This window comes from Haliotis rufescens, unplaced genomic scaffold (assembly GCF_023055435.1).
Source record: "Haliotis rufescens isolate VD_foot unplaced genomic scaffold, xgHalRufe1.0.p SCAF_29, whole genome shotgun sequence".
Classification (NCBI taxonomy): domain Eukaryota; kingdom Metazoa; phylum Mollusca; class Gastropoda; order Lepetellida; family Haliotidae; genus Haliotis; species Haliotis rufescens.
The window spans coordinates 3,404,769-3,425,183 of NW_025963990.1; the positions used below are offsets into that span (position 1 = coordinate 3,404,769).

Consider the following 20,415-nt stretch of genomic DNA (forward strand, 5'->3'; position numbering starts at 1 on the left):
CGTCCGCCCGGAAAGCGGAAGGTCCAGGGTTCGATCCCAGGGCCGCGTCATACAAAAAGACGTTAAAAGATTGTACTTGTTGTTACCCTGTCTCGCGCTCGGCATTAAGGGGCTAAAACAAGGACTGGTCGGCTCGGAGTCAGTATACTGTGTCTGAGTGGGGTATTCATGTTAAAACTGCGGCACGGTATCTCAGTGAGCTAGCACTCTAAATCGGCATCAGCCCGGACTAGTACAAGCAGCCACACACACACACATACACGTGGATGCACGTCGCTATATAAGTGCAATAATCTTGGACGCGACGTTAAACCCAATTTCACCTCACCTCACCTACCTCACCTCACCTCATTTATAATTGTTGTGACTGAGTTAGTTCACTGACCGCATTCATTTCAAACCACAGATCATGTTTAGTTAAATGTTCAAAATACGCAGTAACTACTAAAAGTCGCGACAATGCGACAATGCGACAACGAGACATTTTGATGAAGTGTCGCGTTGTCGCGCTTTGTTAAAATATTAAAATATGCACTAATCATTCCAAGCGGGATAATGTGACAATTCAACAAGGCGACAAAATGTCGCGTTGTCGCATTGTCGCGCTTTGGTTAATTTTGACACTTTTTGCTTTCTTTTGGAAGGGCGACAACGCGACAATTTCCCTTCTAGTATTCCATAGTAGTAAATCTATGTATAGATTAAATAAATAAAAACAGCTTTTGTAACACTGTTTATTGAAATGTGTATATACAGTAACGACGTATTAACAGAATCACCCCGTGTTGATGTGGTTGTGCGTTGCAGAAGATGGTGCCACAGCTGTCGTAGATTTGTTGGCAAGATCTGGAGAGGGAGAATATATTTAAGAACAACACAAACGTTGTGAGTGAATGTTGTTTTCCGCTGCAGACAGCAATGTCACAGCCATATCATAGTGATCGTAAATAATCGAGACATTTGAAAGCAGCGTCTAAAACCCTTAGAGTGAGAGGGTGAATGAGTGAGGGAGCTGGTTTTACGCCATTATAGTGAGTGAGTGAGTATGGTTTTACGCCGGTTTTAGCAATATTCCAGCAATATCACGGCGGGGGACACCAGAAATGGGCTTCACACATTGTACCCATGTCGGGAATCGAACCCGGGTCTTCGGCGTGACGAGCGAACGCTTTAACCACTAGGCTACCCGACCGCCCCACGCCATTATAGGCAACATTCCAGCAACATCACGGCGCGGAACAGCAGAAATGGGCTTCACACATTGTACTCATTTTTTGGGAATCGAACCAGGGACTTGGGTGTGACTAGCGAACACGTTAACCACAAAGCTACCCAATCGCCCCTGAAACCATGAGAAATAAAATATCCATGACATCAAACCAGCACAGTTGTCGCCCCTAATTGAGAACCTTTTCTAACCCAGTTTACAAGTGATGTACACTAAGTTCCATTTTCACGACAAATGGCACAGTGGTAGAATAACATGTCTAGAAACGTTTCATACATTAGCGTTGGGTTCGAGCACTGAACAGAGTCTGATCATATCATGAGACAAACTGAGGTATTTTTTACCACGTGCTGAGAACAACATACACGCATTTAATGTGAAAAGGGTTGCCCAGTCGTCAAAGGCGCCGCGATTCGCTGTGCAGAGTTGTGTCCCTTGGGCACGCCAGAAACCTATGATCGTGAGTTCGAATCCCGGTTCGCCCCGATTATGTTTCTAGGTTTGTCAGCACCATACCCGTGCTCGTGGGTTTCACCGAAGTGATAAACGTTTCAGACCTGCATCACTTCGGGGTTTCCTCGATCCCACGATCATAGGTTTCTGGCGTTTCCAAGGGACGCAACTCTGCACAGCGAATCGCAGCGCTTTAGACGACTGGACCACCCGTGCCCCCTGGCTAAGATGATGATTATATGACAGTGTCACAGTATATATTTTAGTTATATAAAAATGGAAGAAAATCATCTTTCATAAATATTTATACGTCAGTTCTTACCGCGACATCGTACAGCAGCCAAATATTCCATATAAAGCAGGAGGCCATCAAAGTTTTGCACGTTTAACATGTGTTCACCATCCGGGTCTGACGCTAGGATCATTTGTTCCTTCAGGTCGACGTCATGCCCAATTCCAACAACAAAAATGGTCACGTTGTGCCTCTGAAGTTCCAAGGCTGAGGCTAACGTCTCGAACTTTGAATCTGATCCACCGTCGGTGAAGATGACAACGACCTTAGTAACATATAACACAATATTAATCATTTGATTCATGTACAGTACAGTTTTCATGCGGACAGTACGGATTTTCAAAAACCTGAACTTTTAATTCCTAAATTCGGCAAGACCTAAAGCATCAGTGTGGTAAATACACACTGATCTAAAGCCCACAATTCACTGTGCAGAGTTGTCTCCCTTCGTGGCCATGACCTGCTGTTCTAAGGTTTATCTCCAAGACGAGGCTTACTTATGATCATTGATTTGTCAACATCTACACACCCAGCCACTGTTTGACTGAATGAGCAAAGATACATACTGTCTGACATACTATCTGTCGAACCCATATTCATAGATTTCTGGCGTGCCCAAGGGACGCAACCTTGCACAGTGAATTGCGGCGGCCTAGAAGACTGGGTCCCCGGTTAAAATGTAGATAACTATATAACAAAAATATATCTCAATTGATTCTCAAGAAGTATGAACGGCTACGAATTTGACAAATGCTTGTGACGTGTTTGACTGTCTGCCAGTCTCTATCCACGAGTGATTGTAACTTTGGTCTAACTTTTTTTATGATGGAAAGTCAATGACTTCTGTAAGCTTCTCAGAATGAGGAGTTCGAACCTTGATGGCATCCGATCGGCTGCTGTGTCGATACCACTCCAGAGCCCTCTCCAGGGCGAGATGGGTCATTGTGCTACCAGTCGGATACAGGTTGGACAGTTTGGAGTTGATTTCATTCAGCAGGCGTCTCTTGTTAGAGAAATCCTTGAAATGAATCAGTTCCATCAGCTTATTGTTGAATGTCATCATGCCAATTCTTGAGGAATCAGGGGACACGTCAAACTTTCCAATAAGCTTATCAAGGAACTGATTCATCTTAATCCAGTCGTCATAATGAATACTACCAGATCTGTCCAAGATAAATGTGATGTCTTCCCGAGCTCCACACCCTGAAAAGGAACTTCGTTCATGTACGACTTGATTACATTCTGAAACCCGTTGACATAAAGCAAAGATCTGAAATTGGGTTTCATTCAATATTCTGTTGACAATGCCGGCTCTTTTCGAGGAGGTTAGATAACTGTATATCTCTGTGATGTGTGTACATGGACATTGTTTAGGGATATGTTTCAGAACATTGTACCTGTGTATAACTAGTACTCACCTAAAAAGTTCAGGAGCTTGGGTCCAGCACAAGGGTCTGAAGCTATGGTTGGCAGTGGTCCATTTGCTGGAAAATATCAATATTCTAACTTACGATTTGAACCAAACAATATGATGCAAGTAAGTGAGTGATACATAGAAATATAATCGGGGCGAACCGAGATTCGAACCCACAATGATAGGCTTCTGGCGCGCCCATTTGCTACAAAATGTCAATACTCTCATTTACTATTTGTAGCCTTCAACACAACAACATACATACAACAAGAAATAATATAACAACATTTCATGACAGTATTTGATGTATCTACTTGTTGTTCAGTTGAACAACATGTTGTGCACTTTGAGTATGTTTCCCATGGAGCCTCGAAGGCACTGACACCCTCATATAGCACATGGTGATCTACACAACAAATTACAGAACACAAGCCTTTCAAATGTCCAATGCATGAGCTATTTTGTGTCTTTCTAAGAAACAACAGATGCTTTATTTCGATTCAATACCATCAAGATCTGACAACAGCAAGTCACGTTCGGCTAATGCTTAGCAAACTTAAATGCCCATGAAAATGAGCGTTGTGTGGATTTCAGATGGCTTCTTTTGAAACGATTTGACTTTACTGTCAATCTGCCGGCCTGTGATAGTGCCTGGGGAAATTGTTGCGTTTGTTTCAGGAATAAGAAAGGAAATCCGAGTTTAATTAAATACTTTTATCATTGATGGAAGACGCGACGCATGTGAAATATGCACTACATAGTGTTTCTTCTTTGATTCGGGCCATTATTTTTGTTTTCAAGATGTTCTGTTCCGACAATATTATTATCCAACCTTATCAAGAAATAAGAGCCTCTACACTGATTGGTGTTGAAGAAAGTTCACCTGACGTCACTTCCCTGATGTGTTAGTCAGATCTTGAAGGAAAAGTATCAAATCACTGTAAATACCTGACTTTAGTGAGATTGGTAAGGTAGTGAAAACTAAAAACGATTCACGAGTTTACTTTTTCCGATTGAAGCACAACAGACTCAACAAATCGGTCTTACCTCTGCAATGGCTCAAGATCAAATTTTCGATCTCTGGACGAAGACTATCAAAATCTTTCACATGCAGAAAATGCTGGCTGACGGGACTGGAAGGAATTTTTTGCAGCTGCTGCTCAATGTTTCTGGTGTCACCAACAGCAACAACAATCACGTCAATTCCTCGGAGCTTGGCTTTGTCAGCAGCTGCCACAGCCTGATTAATATCATCTATAGCATTCCCTGTCAAGATGACGAGATATTTCTTCGCACCGCTCCGACTGTATCGTCCTGAATACATATCTCCCAGGACGTGGTTCATTGCAGCACCCAAAAATCCTTTGTCTTGGTTTGTTGTCCCTGTGTAGACTTGATGCAAAAGAGCCTTATCAACAATTTCTGGGGTGGACCCTTTGTCCAGATGGAGCACTTCCTGGACCCTGCTGTTATAGAAGGCATAGCCGACCCGGGCCTTGTCTGGACCAACTTGCAGAGAGTCGGCAAATGCTTTTGTGAAAAGCTCAAAGGCATGTTCCTGAGTGTTGAGGAGATGCGTTGAACTATCCACTAGGAATACAATGTCATCCTTCCCACCACATCCTGGAATCAAAATGATGGGTTCACTATTCTTCAAGGGTTTTTAGTTAGTGCTGCCAGTTGAGATGAGTGACAACATATCATGAAGAAAACCTTTCTTATATACTTCAGTGAAAGACTGAGTTGAGATATTTCACTGCAGTGAACATAACACTTTGACGGAACTATTGTCTCCATTTAAGTAAGTGTCTGGCCCGATTAGAGCTAAAAAATAATTTTCCAGTAGACAACAAGACAAAATAGGTCTTTGAAAGGCATTTAGAAGTGATGCCGATAAGGAAGAGAATATAAGGATGTCAACTTCTTTATTATGAGGAACACAACGTTTCGGAGTATATGCTTACTCCTTCATCAGGTGAATGAATGCCATGAGACAGAGAGCATATATATGTACATGTAAGGACAACAAAATTAATAAGATAACAAAAGGTGGAAAGTAACAAATGGTAGAAGCTAACAAAGGAAGACAACAGATGATTGGCGCTGATAGTAGATTAGCAATAGACAACGGAAGCCAACCAAAGTTATCATAGATAAGTAATTGGTAATGGACACTGGGCAAACGGGGGGGGGGGGGGGCGGGGGAGGGGGGGTAATTAGCACTGATAGGTGAAAGAATGGACATAGCAAGTGGCAAATTGAAGACAGTCAGGTAATTAGCCCAACAAAATGAAACTTATCAATTAAATAGGAGTGACGGGTGAAATGAGATATTATTACTTCCACAACATATTATTATTATCTACAAGTGGAAATGTCACGTGATGAGAGAAACAGGATATTTCAGAAATATCCATAATTTCTCCAAAATGAAAAATGAGAGTCTCTTGCTCTATGCCTTAGAATTATTGCAACAGCATACATGTATATTTGAGTCGGGAATTCAGGGTTTATTCACCTTGTCAACTGACGTAATGATGTTTCAAATATTAACCTTAATAAGATGTGCACAAAATGAGTGAGTGAGTTGGGTTTAACAGTATTCCAGTTATATCACGGTGTGTCAGCTTAATGTTGGAGGAAAGCCCGAAGTGATGCAGGTCTCAGACGTTTACCACTTCGGTGAAATCCACGAGCACGGGTATAGTGCTGACAAACCTAGAAACATAATCGGGGCGAACAGAGATTCGAACCAACAATCATAGGTTTCTGGCGTGCCCAAGGGACGCAACTCTGCACAGCGAATCGCGGCGCCTTAGACGACTGGGCCACCAGTGCCCCCAGGTGCACATAGAATCTGTTGTACGATACTTACCATTGTGTGTTGAGGTACTCACCTACATTGATGAGGGCGTTGTGCAGAACCTGAGCTGGCTTCACGTTGCTTAGAGGAGGGAATGTTGGACAGATTGTTGAAGGGACCATCGTAGTCTGTGGAGTTGTGACAGTAGGGGTAGTGGATGGAGTTGTTGTTGGCATTGTAGGTGCAGTTGTGGGCGTAGTAGTAGGTGTGGTAGTCATTGTGCTGGTTGAAGTAATGGTTGATGAAGGCGTGGTTGTCATTGTTGTGGTTGAAGTAATGGTTGATGAAGGCGTGGTTGGAGGTAAAGTTGGGAGAATATCTGATAGCCAGTAAACCAAAGTATATTTAAAATATTGAAACTATTGTAACCAAATTGTACATTTGTTTAATGTATAGGCGTGCAGATGCATAGATATAAAATTATATTGTTCACATTGATTTATGAATGTTTGGACTTTAAGGGAATAGCTGTTCCGTGATGGTGGTGTAACCTAGTTGACAAATCATTGCTTCATCACGATGGTCCAGGTTCGATTCCTCACATTGGTTGCACCCTCTTGGCATCCCCTGCTCATGCCGAGAACGCTGCTGGTGTTGGTGTAAAAACACCCCCACTTTCCACTTCTCACAATGGTGAATTAGCATTCAAATTAACTGTGTACAAAGGGAGCAAGCATTTGTATGTATACCTGTAGGGCAGATGACATTACAGAAGCTACTGTTGCAGCAGTTGAAGCAGGGGTCAAACATGGCGCCACCGGTGTGGTGTCTGTTTTCCTTGAATGTCTCGCATTGCTGAAGAGGAAGCACACGCTGACTGATTTGTACGTCATCAACATGTCATATTGATGAAGAGGAAGATCATTCTTTGTTTGTTTGTTTGTTTGTTTGTTTGATTGTTGTTTAACCCTGCACTCAGCAATATTGCAGCTATATGACGTCGGTCTGTAAATAATCGACTCTGGGCCAGAAAATCCAGTGATTGTCATCATGAGCATCGATCCACGCAATTGGGATACGATGACATGTATCAACCAGTTCAGCGAGCCTGACCACCCGATCCCGTTAGTCGCCTCTCACAACAAGAAGCACATTCTGACTGGTTTGTACACCAGCAATATGTCACATTGCTGAATGAGAAGCGCATTCTGACTGATTTGTGCTCCAACAACATGTCACATTGCTGAAGGCGAAGCACATTCTGACTGGTGTGTACATCTTGCGTTCTGGTTTCTCTGCAAACTACCTCCAGCAAGCTTTTGCCTCTCGCATAAAATAATGTTGAAGATTTTTATTCGATCTTCAATAGTTTGGATAGGGCACCCACGAGATTACCTGGAGCTAGTTTTCACAATGATTCCCTCCTTTAAATATGATAACACAAATACTCTCCTATCGAGTATGTATATTGTCTGATTGCGTGATTGTGTTCATCGGCACCCATGCTTTGAGTCACAAGACTGGATTGAACCATAATATACCACTCTACTCATCCAAACTCACAGTACTTTAATAACGTTTATTTTATATATATATATATATATATATATAAAAAGGTATATATATGCACCATACCCGTGCCCGTGGGTTTCACCGAAGTGGCAAACGTCTGAGGCCTGCATCACAGCGTTAAATCCAACTCACTCCCTCACTCGATAGTGAAGCCTATATGCTAATCTGTATATTCCCTTGACAAGATTCTTTGACGTAAATGCAATCGTTCCTCGGTCACAGCTGTGAAGTGCATGGTAATGTGTAGACATGTTTGTTGTGCTATGATCAATAGGAACTTCTTGCTCAGCACAACTGTTCAACAGTGTCCATCGCCTTAAGCAACATCATTTACTGCATAGTTGTGGGTTCGAATCTCGGTTCGCCCCGATGATGTTTCTAGGTTTGTCAGCACCATACTTGTCCTCGTGGGTTTCACCGAAGTGGTAAACGTCTGAGACCTGCATCATTTCGGGCTTTCCTCCCACACTAAGCTGACACGCCGTGATATAACTGGAATACTGTTTAAGAAGCTTTAACCCAACTCACTCACTCACTCTTCTGCATAGTTACAAAAACAATCAGATTGATACTGAAACTGACCCTCTGTCTTTCACATCCGCCGTTATAGAGAAGCTCAAACGTGTCTGTGACTCTTTCTTCGATGAAGCACACCTGTAGAGTAAGCACAGGTGAGACATAACTTTTGTTAGTGTTGAGGAACCAAAGGCAGATTACACTAGATTCCGTATAGGGATTACTTGGAGCCTTCAGTCATCAGACTATAGCAATGGAGATGCCATAGGTTCCACGTGTTATTTCATAAACAACTTTAAAAGAAAATCAGCTTGGATCTTGTACCCCATGGTGATTGTATTGATCGTAAGCAACATATGCTTGTTGTAAGGTGACTTAATGGAATGGGTATTCTGATTGGGTTTTTTTTATAGCTCTTATTTACAAGTCATCGTAGAATAAGTAGGGTGTTAAACAAGGAACAAACAGGCAAGTTACCTCGTGCGGCTGACAGACTGCTACTGTATCACAGTTGGTCATGTTCATCATGTCGACACAGGCAGCACACTTCAGCAGTTGTGTATCTGGAAATAGGAAACTTTGGAACATCAACCTTATGTTCACCAATCCACTTCCAAGCATCCATGATCATGATGTCAATTACTGGATTGTCTGGTCCAGACTCGATTATTTACAGACCTCCGTCATTTAGCTGGAATAATGCTGAGTGCTGCGTTAAACAACAAACAAACACACTTCAAAGCAGCGGGCTTCAATCAGGCACGAACACGTATTATGTTTTCGTTATATAAAACTTGAGCAGACAAGAACACACTTATACCATGGCCTCAAGCACACAAACAGTTGGTTTGATGGTTGGTTTTTTAACGCCGCACTCAGCAATATTCCAGCTATATGACGGCGGTCTGTAAATAATAGATTCTGGACCACACAATCCACTAATTAATACCATGAGCATCGATCCACGCAATTTGGAACGATGACATGCATCAACCAAGTCAGCGAGCCTGACCACCCAATCCCGTTAGTAGCCTCTTACGACAAGCATAGTCGCCTTTTACGGCAAGCATGGGTTGCTGAAGACCTAATCTACCCCGGATCTTCTCGGGTCCAAACACACAAACAGGAGTTACAGTCACACGCTCGCCTTTTCGCGAACACCTGGTGTCATCACTACTTGATAGTGATTCATAAACACACGCTCATGATATAGTTGGATTCGTACAATCGAGTCTGTTTATGACAGAGATTTCTTTTGAATATGGAGAGGGTTTGGTAGCTTTTATTTACAGTAAACAACGGTTTTAGCGAACACGCTTATAAAGAACTGGCGGATATAACGAACTTACTTATTTGGTCCCGACTATTTGCTGTAGTTATTCTGTATATATGCTTATAACGAACAACGGTTATAACGAACTAAAATTAGTAGACCCCACGGGTTCGTTATATCCGTCAGTTCGTTAGAAGCGTGTTCGCTATAACCGTAGTTTACTGTACTGACATGGATAAGGTCCCATTAAATCCAGCCTTGATATGATAGGGTCGTATTTATGAAGCATGCACATAAAATAACTTCAAGACATTAATCCGAGGCCAAGAAGGCTTAGCAACATACACTGTTTTAAAGCAAATGCGAAACGAACCTACAGTGGTTTTGTGAGGATTCCCTTTTAAAAGTGAATTACAGTTTGTTTTTTGTTTTTTCCCCGTTTGGTCAGTGTCTCAGTAGGTAGCTTAAAATCTTTAGAGGAAGTTGGTCAGTATCTAACTTGGTGGATTATTGTCTTTGTGTTAACCTTGGCAATACTGCAAGGTCGAGGTCAACTCACCATGGCCTCCACAGAGGTAGTTGTTGCAGAAGTCGTCTTCACAGCACTCCTCACAGACGTGGACTGCAATGTTCTGTCGCCTCCTCCTCCCAGTTTTGGGCTGACCAGTTGTCTGAGACTGTCCTGCTAGTCTCTGTTGTATCTCTGCAGCACTGACGGTGAACCCGGCCGCTGAACAGATCTGAAGATGCAAGTCTACACTGAGAAGCAAAAGAAACTACACTTCTCAGCTGATTTTTTTCATGAGTTGTCAATTGAAAAGGTCTTAAGTCAGCGATATTTTATCCAAAAAAAGAACTGTTCTTGCGTTTTGTTAGCACTCAAAGAATAATTCTACATGGTTTCATTATTTTATTAATATCGTTTTATTTATAACTTTTAAAATTTAATAACAATTATCTCGCTTAATGTCTAGATGCTGATGGGTATCTTAGATATCTTTGAAAAATCAATAAATTTGCTTTTTTCGGCACAAATTTACAACATTTCATCTGGTTGTAAGTTCAGTTCTTACCCCACTCTTCACTGAACTACAGTAAAATACGTTTATAACGAACACGCTTATAACGAACTGACGGGTATTTCAAACTTAATTTTGGTCCCCGCGATTTGCTGTATAGATGTTGTATGTATGCTTATAACGAACTACGGTTATACGAGCTTAAATCAGTGGTCCATTTGAGTTAGTTATAACTATATAACCGTTTACTGTTAACTATTTTTATACAAAATAACCTGGCCGGAATGCAGGGTTGCAGGAATGAGTAATGCTTAAATAGTGTTATATGACAATGTAATTTGTTGATAACAATTATTATAATTGTATTACATTGTTTTGTTGAGATTCAGTGGAAATTTATTGCATTATATTTGGACAATGAGTTGTCAGGTATGTGGTACTATTTAATGTAAGCAGCGTCGAGGAAGTTATAATATTTAGATACTCGAATTATCTGTAAACTTCAAGAATAGCATGGATGGATATCAAGCGTTATAGAAGCATGTGGAATACTCTTGATGTTCGAGTGACACTGGAGTGGTCAAGCACTGTGTGGAAAGTGCTGGAGGATAGTTAGCCTATGTAAGTGGAGCGGGCTCGTGCCTGTCATCTCACATTTCATCTGACATAACATCAAGACCAGCTTTCGTGTGAAGATCACCTATCACCCCGGATTCCCAGCCGAGACTTGTCTAGAAAGCTTGACCACTGTTGTGGATAGGTGAATATTATTATCACTGAACGTTTTCCTATCACCACTGCCATCATATTTTGTATTATATACTGCCTTTGAATTGTGTACTACCACTCTATTGCATACTGTCATTGTAATTGCTGTGCAGTTATTTGTATTGATTTAACCTTGTTAAGTGTGTAATACAATTGTTGATTATATATCATTCATGTGTTGTTTGTTGGTTTCACACTAAATTCTTTTACGTACAGATTTCTGAGTTAATATGTTGATTCAATTTAGCAATCGACACATAACAGTAGACAAATTTTAATTTTAATTTCAATTTTCAACTACATACACCATACTGGGGGTGATATGAATTGACATGGTTCCAAACTTGGGAACTCCTTTTTGCACCTGTGTGTGTAATCTTTGTCCCAGGTTTACATTGGTAATTTCAATCTATGATATGGTTGTACCAAATGTTATATTTGGGATAACGCGTTCTGTTATGGAAGCCTCGGTGACTGAGTGGGTAAGAGTTAGAAGCACTTTGTATGAATGACATGGCTGATTGTGTGTCATCGTGGCTCGATTCTGTTTGTTGTTGTTTTTTTCTGGCGATAGAGTTGTACTACTTCATAGTGACCCACATTCGTAGGTGCCACAATTCGCTGTGCAGAGTTACGTCCCTTAGATAAGCCAGAAACCTATGATCTTGTTGCTTTACCCAAAACAGTATTTTATTTGTGTTTTGAAATCAAATATAAACGTACCGGCGCTAGTTTACAGCCGAGGTCAAAGAACACAAACCCGTTAGATGTCACATACTGCTCGGACATGCATATCTGAAGAAGAAAAAGGACATTAAATTAATTAAAGAAAACATTATCATGAGCGAGTAATACGAGTATTCGAGATGTATTTGTATGGCGTCAGTCAGTTAATAGAAGGGTTGGGGGCACGGGTGGCCCAGCCCTCTAAGGCGCCGCGATTCGCTGTGCAGAGTTGCGTCCTTTGGTCACGCCAGAAAACCTATGATTGTGGGTTCGAATCCCCGTTCGCCCCAATTATGTTTCTAGGTTTGTCAGCATCATACCCGTGCTCGTGGGTTTCACCGAAGTGGTAAACGTCTGAGACCTGCATCACTTCGAGCTTTCCTCCCACTTTAAGCTGAAACGCCAGGATATAACTGGAATACTGTTAAAAGTGGCGTTAAACCCAACTCACTCACTCACTCACTATAGAAGGGTTATGATGGTTACTACCTTGGTTGAGGCGCAAGCAAAACAAGATTCAGAACCACGAATTCGAGTGAGTTAAAATTACACGTCGCAACGGCATTATTTCAGCCATATAACGACGAAAACAAGATAATATTTGCACAACCACTAATTCGAACCCAAAGGGGTCGGTTGTGATTTGGAAAAAATAGACAAAGGCAATTATTATCATATTGTAACTTGTAACTGAAAATTGATAATAAATCTGACGAACTCTATCGCTTTACAGCTTGGTAGCTATCACCACTATGTACACAACACAGCACTTGTCAACGTAGCTTGGTACTGTTTTGATGCCTAAAGAGGAATACAAAAAACCATTAACGTCGGAGAAAAAACAATCTGGATTATCGGCCGAAACAGATTCTATTAGGCGTAAAAGGTAAAATAGCGATAAAAATTATATGAACGGATCACAATCTCATTAAAATCAGATCTTAGTTCTCGCTACCGCTAAACAAAGATCTGAGGACATTCCATTACGGGTCACGTCAGACCGACCTTGTGCGAACTTTGACTGACCAATGGAATGACCAATCAGAAGGCAGCTTTCTCGTGCTTTACGGCACAAATTTCAAATTGGCGACTACGCTTCGAAGCATATTTTGACAAATTCTCGATTACAAATTTGAAACCTGAACAAAAAACATTCTGGAATGACTAATAGATGGTCTAGATTGTAAGGATTCAGTCGTTAAACCCGTAACTATCGTTCGGAATACCCCATGTTAAAGTTTTCGAGATTGCATGGTTAGAAGTCACATTCCGACTGTCACTTTCATAATCTGGTAAGCGACGCACTGATTGGTCGGATGAAAGGTCGTTCTGACGTGCCCCCAAATGGGATGCCTTCAGATCTTTGAGAACTATTATAAGATCTGATTTTAATGAGATTGAATGGATCAGAAAATAAAACTTCAATTGTAACTAGTGGGGATTTAGTTGGAAATGAAAATAAACAGATACCATTATGCAAGGCACATTACAACATGTATAATCTGTTGTGATCAGTATATTCTGTTCTGTGTATGAACCAAGAAATATGTCGTGTATACCAGTACATATATAGTCACATACATGTTTCGGTCAGAGAAGGAATCATGTGCAGTCATGATCACTGATACAGGATAAATAATTTAGTGTAAGAAGAATTCAAAAATTGTTTCGTATAAGAAGATTGAACGTAGCTTTAGTGTCATGAGTAGGTATAATGTAAGGTTTTAAAATAAAAGCAACAAAACCCTTTCCATATTCATAAGAAATCTCCGTCATAACCACATACAAAGGCAAGTCAATTGTTCACCTTCAAAATCACGGGAACATATGGCACATGTCAAGATCGGGAATTGCATTGGACATCATTTTTGTCTGGTGCGTCAAATTTGGAAACATCCTCAACATTTCTACCATAAAACTTTTTGAAAGTTTCACTTAGGCCTTGAATGTTGTAACCGTTATCAAACAGCTTCTGAGCAAGAGTTGTGAAAAGTTGACATGGCTCGTGCTGCAGGAATATTGCTCGACATATAGGGAAAGTTGACTATTGGAATGTCATCCTTCTTGTCATTAAGTCTTAAGTGGGGAGCGTTTTGTCACTCTGAATATTTAGGCATAGATCTAAATATGAAACAGATGAAGCGGTCTCACCGGCATCCTTGATTTCTGGTGCAGGTGGGTAAATCAGTGGAAGGGAACTTGCTGTTTCATGGTTATTGAACGTATCAGATCATCGATATACTGAAGCTTAAGTTAAACTTCTTGGCCAAATTACCTTGTTTACTTTTTTTCAATCCGAGCAAACATTCCGATTCATATGCATAAAAAAACAGATCCACAAGAAGGGGAGCACAATTAGTGCCCATTGCGATGCCTACTACAGTAAAGTACGTTTATAATGAACACGCTTATAACGAACTGACGGATATAACGAACTGATTTTTTTGTCCCGAATATTTGCTATAGTTATGCTGTATATATGCTTATAACGAACTACGGTTATAACAAACTAAAGTTACTGGTCCCTTTGAGTTCGTTATAACCGTAGTTTACTGTACTTATCTAAATGTCTTACCCCCAAAGTTTAATTATGTAATTCACAAAAATACAGTATGTATAAGTTAGACTGAGAGGTTATTATGTAACGTATGTACAGTATCCATTATCTGGTATGAAAATATATTATGTAGCGCATCTATAGTCACTATAATAATATGCATGATCAGGGAATGATAAAAAACAAATTTCAGAATGTATGGGGTAATACAAAAATCCATAGATTATCAGATATAGAAAAACAAATTTAGGAAGAGGAAAATATAATGTGTAAAAAGATGTCATAGCCTATATGTTTGTCTGTCACTAATATAATATGCGAGGTCTTCTTTGAGAAAAAGAAAGTATTAAGTAGTGCATGCATAGTACATACTATAATACGCATAACCTGGTATGAAACTATCGTGTGGTATTATATAAAGGTGATGTTAGAGAGTGCATGTAATTGATAAAAGAAAGCTTTTCAGATGTTTGTCACAATGTGTAAAGGACGTATGTTTGTACCATCATTGTAGCTTGATTGGTTGGTTGGTTTGTTTGTTGTTTAACGCCTCACTCAGCAATATTCAGCTATATGACGGCGGTCTGTAAATAATCGAGTCTGGACCAGACAATCCAGTGATTAATATCATGAGCATCTATCCACGCAATTTGGATTGATGACATGCATCAACCAAGTCAGCGAGCCTGACCACCCTATCCCGTTAGTCGCCTTTTACGACAAGCATAGTCACCTTTTACGGCAAGCATGGGTTGCTGAAGACCTATTTTACCCCGGATCTTCACGGGTCCATTGAAGCTTGAGCCTGCATTGGTCTTACCTCGCCAGGAGAACACAGCACACTTGTTAAACAGTCGTCAGGGCGTGCAACTCGTTCGCACTTCAAACAATGAACTTGGGTCGATGGTGCTGTGAGGAGTAACAACATGAAAACCTATTTTAAAACGATTTCCTAAAAAATTTGTTTGGTTGGTTGGGAAATGTATTTGTGTGTTTCAGTGAGTGAGTATGGTTTTACGCCGTTTCTAGCAATATTCCAGCAATATCACGGCGGGGGACACCAGAAATTGGCTTCACACATTGTAGGGAATCGAACCCATGCATTCGGTGTGACGAGCGAACGCTTTAACCGCAACCTTGCAATTACTCGAGTCTAGTTTGGATGGGCTGACTAGAAATGTGTCATCTTGAAAACAACAATGAAATGGTTTCATGTTCAACCAATCAATATTCGTTCAGGGTCTCCCTTGTTATAAAACCAAAGCTTGGACCACGCCCTTGTATATTTTCAGCGTTTGACTTCGAACATACATCAAGGTATAGGACATTTATTCAAATAAATTTGTCACAACAACTAATCATACTTAATGTTTTAAAGACAGGTTCCGGTGTATTGCATGACTTCCTGTGAAACGGTAAACGTCAGATGTGTAGAATGATAAAGGACTCAATGTTCCGTTACATAAAGCTTGTTGTGATTCACTTACCATATAAAATAAAGATATCACTTGTGCCAGAATCCCTGAATCTCTTTTTATTGAGACATCATTATGTCTGTTGCTTAACGTCACACTCAGCAATATTTCAGCTGTATAGCGGCAATTTGTACATAATCGAGTATGGACCAGACAATCCAATGATTGACTTCATGAGCATCGATCGGCAATGACATCCATCAACCAAGTCAGCAAGCCTGACCACCCGATCCCATCAGTCGCATGTGTTGCTGAAGACCAATTCTAACCCGAAGCTTCACGGGTATGCCATAATGAAGATATAGGTATGAGAAGATACGTCTTAAGAGGAAGGATACAGTAAGAACTGGAACTCACCTGTCGTGTTTGTAAGTTGAGCGACACCATGATGGACACAGCTGAAGAGGCCCACTAACGCTAGAAGAAGACATTTTACAAAGATGATGATGATGATGATGATGATTTTGACATATTGATGATGATGGTGCTGCTGCTGCTGATGATGATAATGATGACAAATATTGATGATGATAGTGCTGCTGCTGCTGATGATGATGATGATGGTGCTGCTGCTGATGATGATGATCATGACTTATTTAATGCATTATTTAATATCCTCAAGTATTTCCTATTGAATGAAAAGGGATTCCTTGAAATATATCATGCACACAATACTATTACAATTCGTTCAAAGTAGATACATTTTATGGATAACAACTTCATTTATTACTTTTAAAGCGACGGTATAGATCCCAAGATTGCTTAGCAACGGTATAAGGATCCATACCGAAACGTTGCTTTTACAGTAATTAAAGAAGTTTTTATCCATAAATTGTGTCTTCTTTGTCATCCATCAAGTTCTGAGTAATGCCTATCAAACAATTTAAGTACATTCAAGTATAATAATGCATTAAAATAAGAAAACACCTGTGGCTACATATAGCCAGTTAGTTACTAATACTATAGCCTCAGAAATCATTTGGAACAATAAAAATATTCGAATAGATAATAAAGAAGTTCACTATCCAAATTGGAGCGAAAGTGGTGTACACTATGTCAATGACCTTTTGTGCAAAAACGGAAACTTTCTATCATATGAACAGTTTAAAGACAAATACAATGTGAACACCAACCTTATAGATATAGAGGAATAATAAGCGCACTAAAACAGTATTGCTCAATACACTTTGTCGACTTTAAGAACATGTAGACCTTTCAAAAGCCATTCATACCTACATATCTGTCTGAACTACTGAATGGCAATAGCCAGTCATACTACAGACCTTGATGAAACAATGTAATGTCAATAACCAACATTTGCAAAATTGAACCATATTTTAGAAAACGATCTCGATTTAAGCGTGTGGCATACTTATAATCATATACCATTCCGATGCACAAAAGATACTGAACTACAATGGTTCCAGTATAAAGTAGTACCAACAAACAGAAGACTTTTTAAAATGCGACTAGTTGATTCGGATACATGTAGTTTTTGTTCAAATAGTATAGAATCTGTTTCCCATGCACTGGCAGACTGTAGCAAAGTGAAACCCATATGGCAAAAACTGGAAGAGTGGCTATCAGACGAGATTCAAGTTAAGCTCACATTAACAAGAAAAAACATTCTGCTTGGATTTGATCAGCGACACAACGATCCTATAAATGTAATTATCTTACTTTGCAAATTCGTAATTTTTAAATATAGATATTCAAAAAAGGTACCGAACTTCCAGTTTTTAAAAAAAGATATTTACAAATATTACATGCTTACAAAATACACAGCTCTCATAAGTAATAGTATCGATAAAATTCTACAAATATTGGTCATCTTGTCATCTTTTGTTTCCCACACAATAGTTCCGTCCTCAACTTTTGTTTACTGCCTATGTATTACATTGTATAGCCCATGTGTAAAAATGCAACCGAAATAAAAAGTTATAAAAATATATATATATATGATAATAAAAAATATGCAATAAGATACATGTGAGAAAAATAGAGTCTTAACGTTTAACTAAGTCCATCACTCCCAAGACAGCCACAGTATACGGTATATAAACACAAGAATATTAAAACATATGTTACGAAATATGAGAGTAACGAAATATTCCATTAGAAAAAGACACCTTAATAAGTAACAACATATCCCTGTACCTCTTCAATATCAAGATCATCAATAAACCAATAATTCTTCAAACAGGTACTTACAAAAGACATAGTTCAGAAGCATATTTCCAGACTGATAAACAAGAACCAGTCTCTGAAATGGTTGCCCTGGGCAAAAGAATGTGTCTCTCAATAACGACCTGGCACGACCCACATAGAAACTGGGATCGACTCGAAATTAGGTGTGATAAGAAATCAAATGTCCTCATATCAGTAAGTGGATGAATGACATTGATGACCTCGGGACGTGAGAATACAGACTGTTGAATGTTCCCACAGAATGGTTTACAAATTGGTATGAAGAATATATATTTTCAACGGTTAATTGAAGACATACAAGCAATAAAAATTGTTTTTGTGAGAAGGTACTGCGTAGGAGAGAAAAGCTTCACATCTAAAAATGTTGTCATCCCAACTGGTAGGAGGCTGCGCGATATTTTGGACCATAATTTAATAACTGTAAATTGGTATGAAGAATATATATTTTCAACGGTTTATTGAAGACATACAAGCAATAAAAATTGCTTTTGTGAGAAAGTTTTGTGTAGAAGGGAATAGCTTCACATCTAAAAACGTTGTCATCCCAACTGATAGGAGGCTGAGCACGATATTTTGGACCATAATTGAATAACTGTTGAAGGTTGTTAATGTCAGCAATAGAGTGAGTGAGTTAGGTTAAACGCCTCTTTTAACAGTATTCCAGTTATATCGCGCCGTGTCAGCTTAATGTGGGAGGAAAGCCAGAAGTGATGCAGGTCTCAGACGTTTACCATTTTGGTGAAATCCACGAGCGCGGGTATGGTGCTGACAAACCTAGAAACATATTCGGGGCGAACCGGGATTCGAACCCACAATGATAGGTTTCTGGCGTGCCCAAGGGACGCAACTCTGCACAGCGAATGGCGGCGCCTTAGACGATTGGGCCACCCGTGCCCCCTCCAATAGGTATGATGAGTTTTCGTTGCGACAAGTAGTGGGATTAACATCATTATTTTTAAGGAATGGAGAGTTACGAGGATATTCCCCTACTTAAAACTCATCCCTACATTTACACTTTGACAAAATATTCTGTTGTGGAAAATATTTGAAAAATAAACCAGAACTCTTTGTTGTCTGTATTTACACTGCGTGAGTCGCCCTTGCGTGATGCACGAGGAATGAGTTCTCTGCCGCTGTTGCACGTGCGCCAAGCTCCGTCGCGAGCTGGCATTTACAATCCATGGTACACGGCTCTTCATAATTTTGTTAGGTCCTGAACTAGTATTTATCAATCGCGTGCACATTGTTAATACATGCTAGCGGGAATACTAGGAAATATAGAGCCCCGAACAAGGAGATATATATTACCTGATTTGTTTTTTCTCGTCAAAGGTTTGTCTTACTGCTATAAACATGAACATTGTTGTAGGTAACCTGCTCTGACACAAAATATATACATATTATTTTGAACTTTTAAGCATTATGCAAAATTCTGAAAATATTTTATAGTTAATTTCACACCATACCGTCATGTGCCGTTGGCAGTTGGTTCGATGCCAACGTCTTTTATTTTGTCAATACATCCTTATTTCTCTGGACATCCAAAAAGGGCGACACCATGTAAGACTATGAGATGGATGGTATATTTTCTCTTATGTCCTAACTGTCATGCAGAAGGCTTGAGTGGTTTTCAGAACTGGAATGTTGGTTGACACAATTGGAAGTATTTCTCTTGACGCCGGGGCGGTCGGGTAGGCTAGTGGTTAAAGCGTTCGCTCGTCACGCCGAAGACCCGGGTTCGATTCCCGACATGGGTACAATGTGTGAAGCCCATTTCTGGTGTCTCCGCCGTGATATTGCTGGAATATTGCTAAAAGCGGCGTAAAACCATACTCACTCACTCACTTAGCAGGAGATATGACGGCGTGGCGCACGCAAGTTCATCCAACCTTCCTAAAACTTCACGTCTACATGTTTTTCATTCGTTGATATTCTAAACATTAAAACATATTCCAATTTGTATTTTGAGAGGTTTCCGAGATAGTGATATTGAAATCAAGATTTCGACAAAGAATAACATTATTCTAAAGATATAGCCAAGTTAAAAATAAATCTAATCATTCATGAACAAATGAAGTTGCCTTTTTATCTGATAAATGAACCAGAATAGA

The 20,415-nt window shown here is 39.9% G+C and overlaps 1 protein-coding gene across 2 annotated transcripts in view; it reads right to left on the bottom strand.

The window, feature by feature from the left end:
- LOC124144410 (matrilin-2-like) overlaps window positions 1–18,445 on the bottom strand; it is a 38,374-nt gene extending 19,929 nt beyond the window's left edge. The window contains exons 1-14 of one of the 2 annotated variants that reach the window (XM_046513778.2): window positions 18,308–18,444; window positions 16,454–16,513; window positions 15,442–15,530; window positions 12,062–12,133; window positions 10,111–10,291; window positions 8,756–8,841; window positions 8,345–8,416; window positions 6,940–7,045; window positions 6,285–6,569; window positions 4,435–5,010; window positions 3,392–3,457; window positions 2,848–3,176; window positions 2,004–2,238; window positions 725–846 (exon numbers count right to left, since the gene is read on the bottom strand). In XM_046513778.2, coding sequence (XP_046369734.2) covers window positions 776–846; window positions 2,004–2,238; window positions 2,848–3,176; window positions 3,392–3,457; window positions 4,435–5,010; window positions 6,285–6,569; window positions 6,940–7,045; window positions 8,345–8,416; window positions 8,756–8,841; window positions 10,111–10,291; window positions 12,062–12,133; window positions 15,442–15,530; window positions 16,454–16,513; window positions 18,308–18,329 — 2,250 coding nt within the window. In that variant the 5' untranslated portion in view covers window positions 18,330–18,444 and the 3' untranslated portion in view covers window positions 725–775. Of the gene's footprint in view, window positions 1–724; window positions 847–2,003; window positions 2,239–2,847; window positions 3,177–3,391; window positions 3,458–4,434; window positions 5,011–6,284; window positions 6,570–6,939; window positions 7,046–8,344; window positions 8,417–8,755; window positions 8,842–10,110; window positions 10,292–12,061; window positions 12,134–15,441; window positions 15,531–16,453; window positions 16,514–18,307 lie in introns of those variants that run through there. The other variant, XM_048402787.1, reaches the window with a different exon arrangement.
- Between the last annotated feature and the right edge of the window lie 1,970 nt (window positions 18,446–20,415).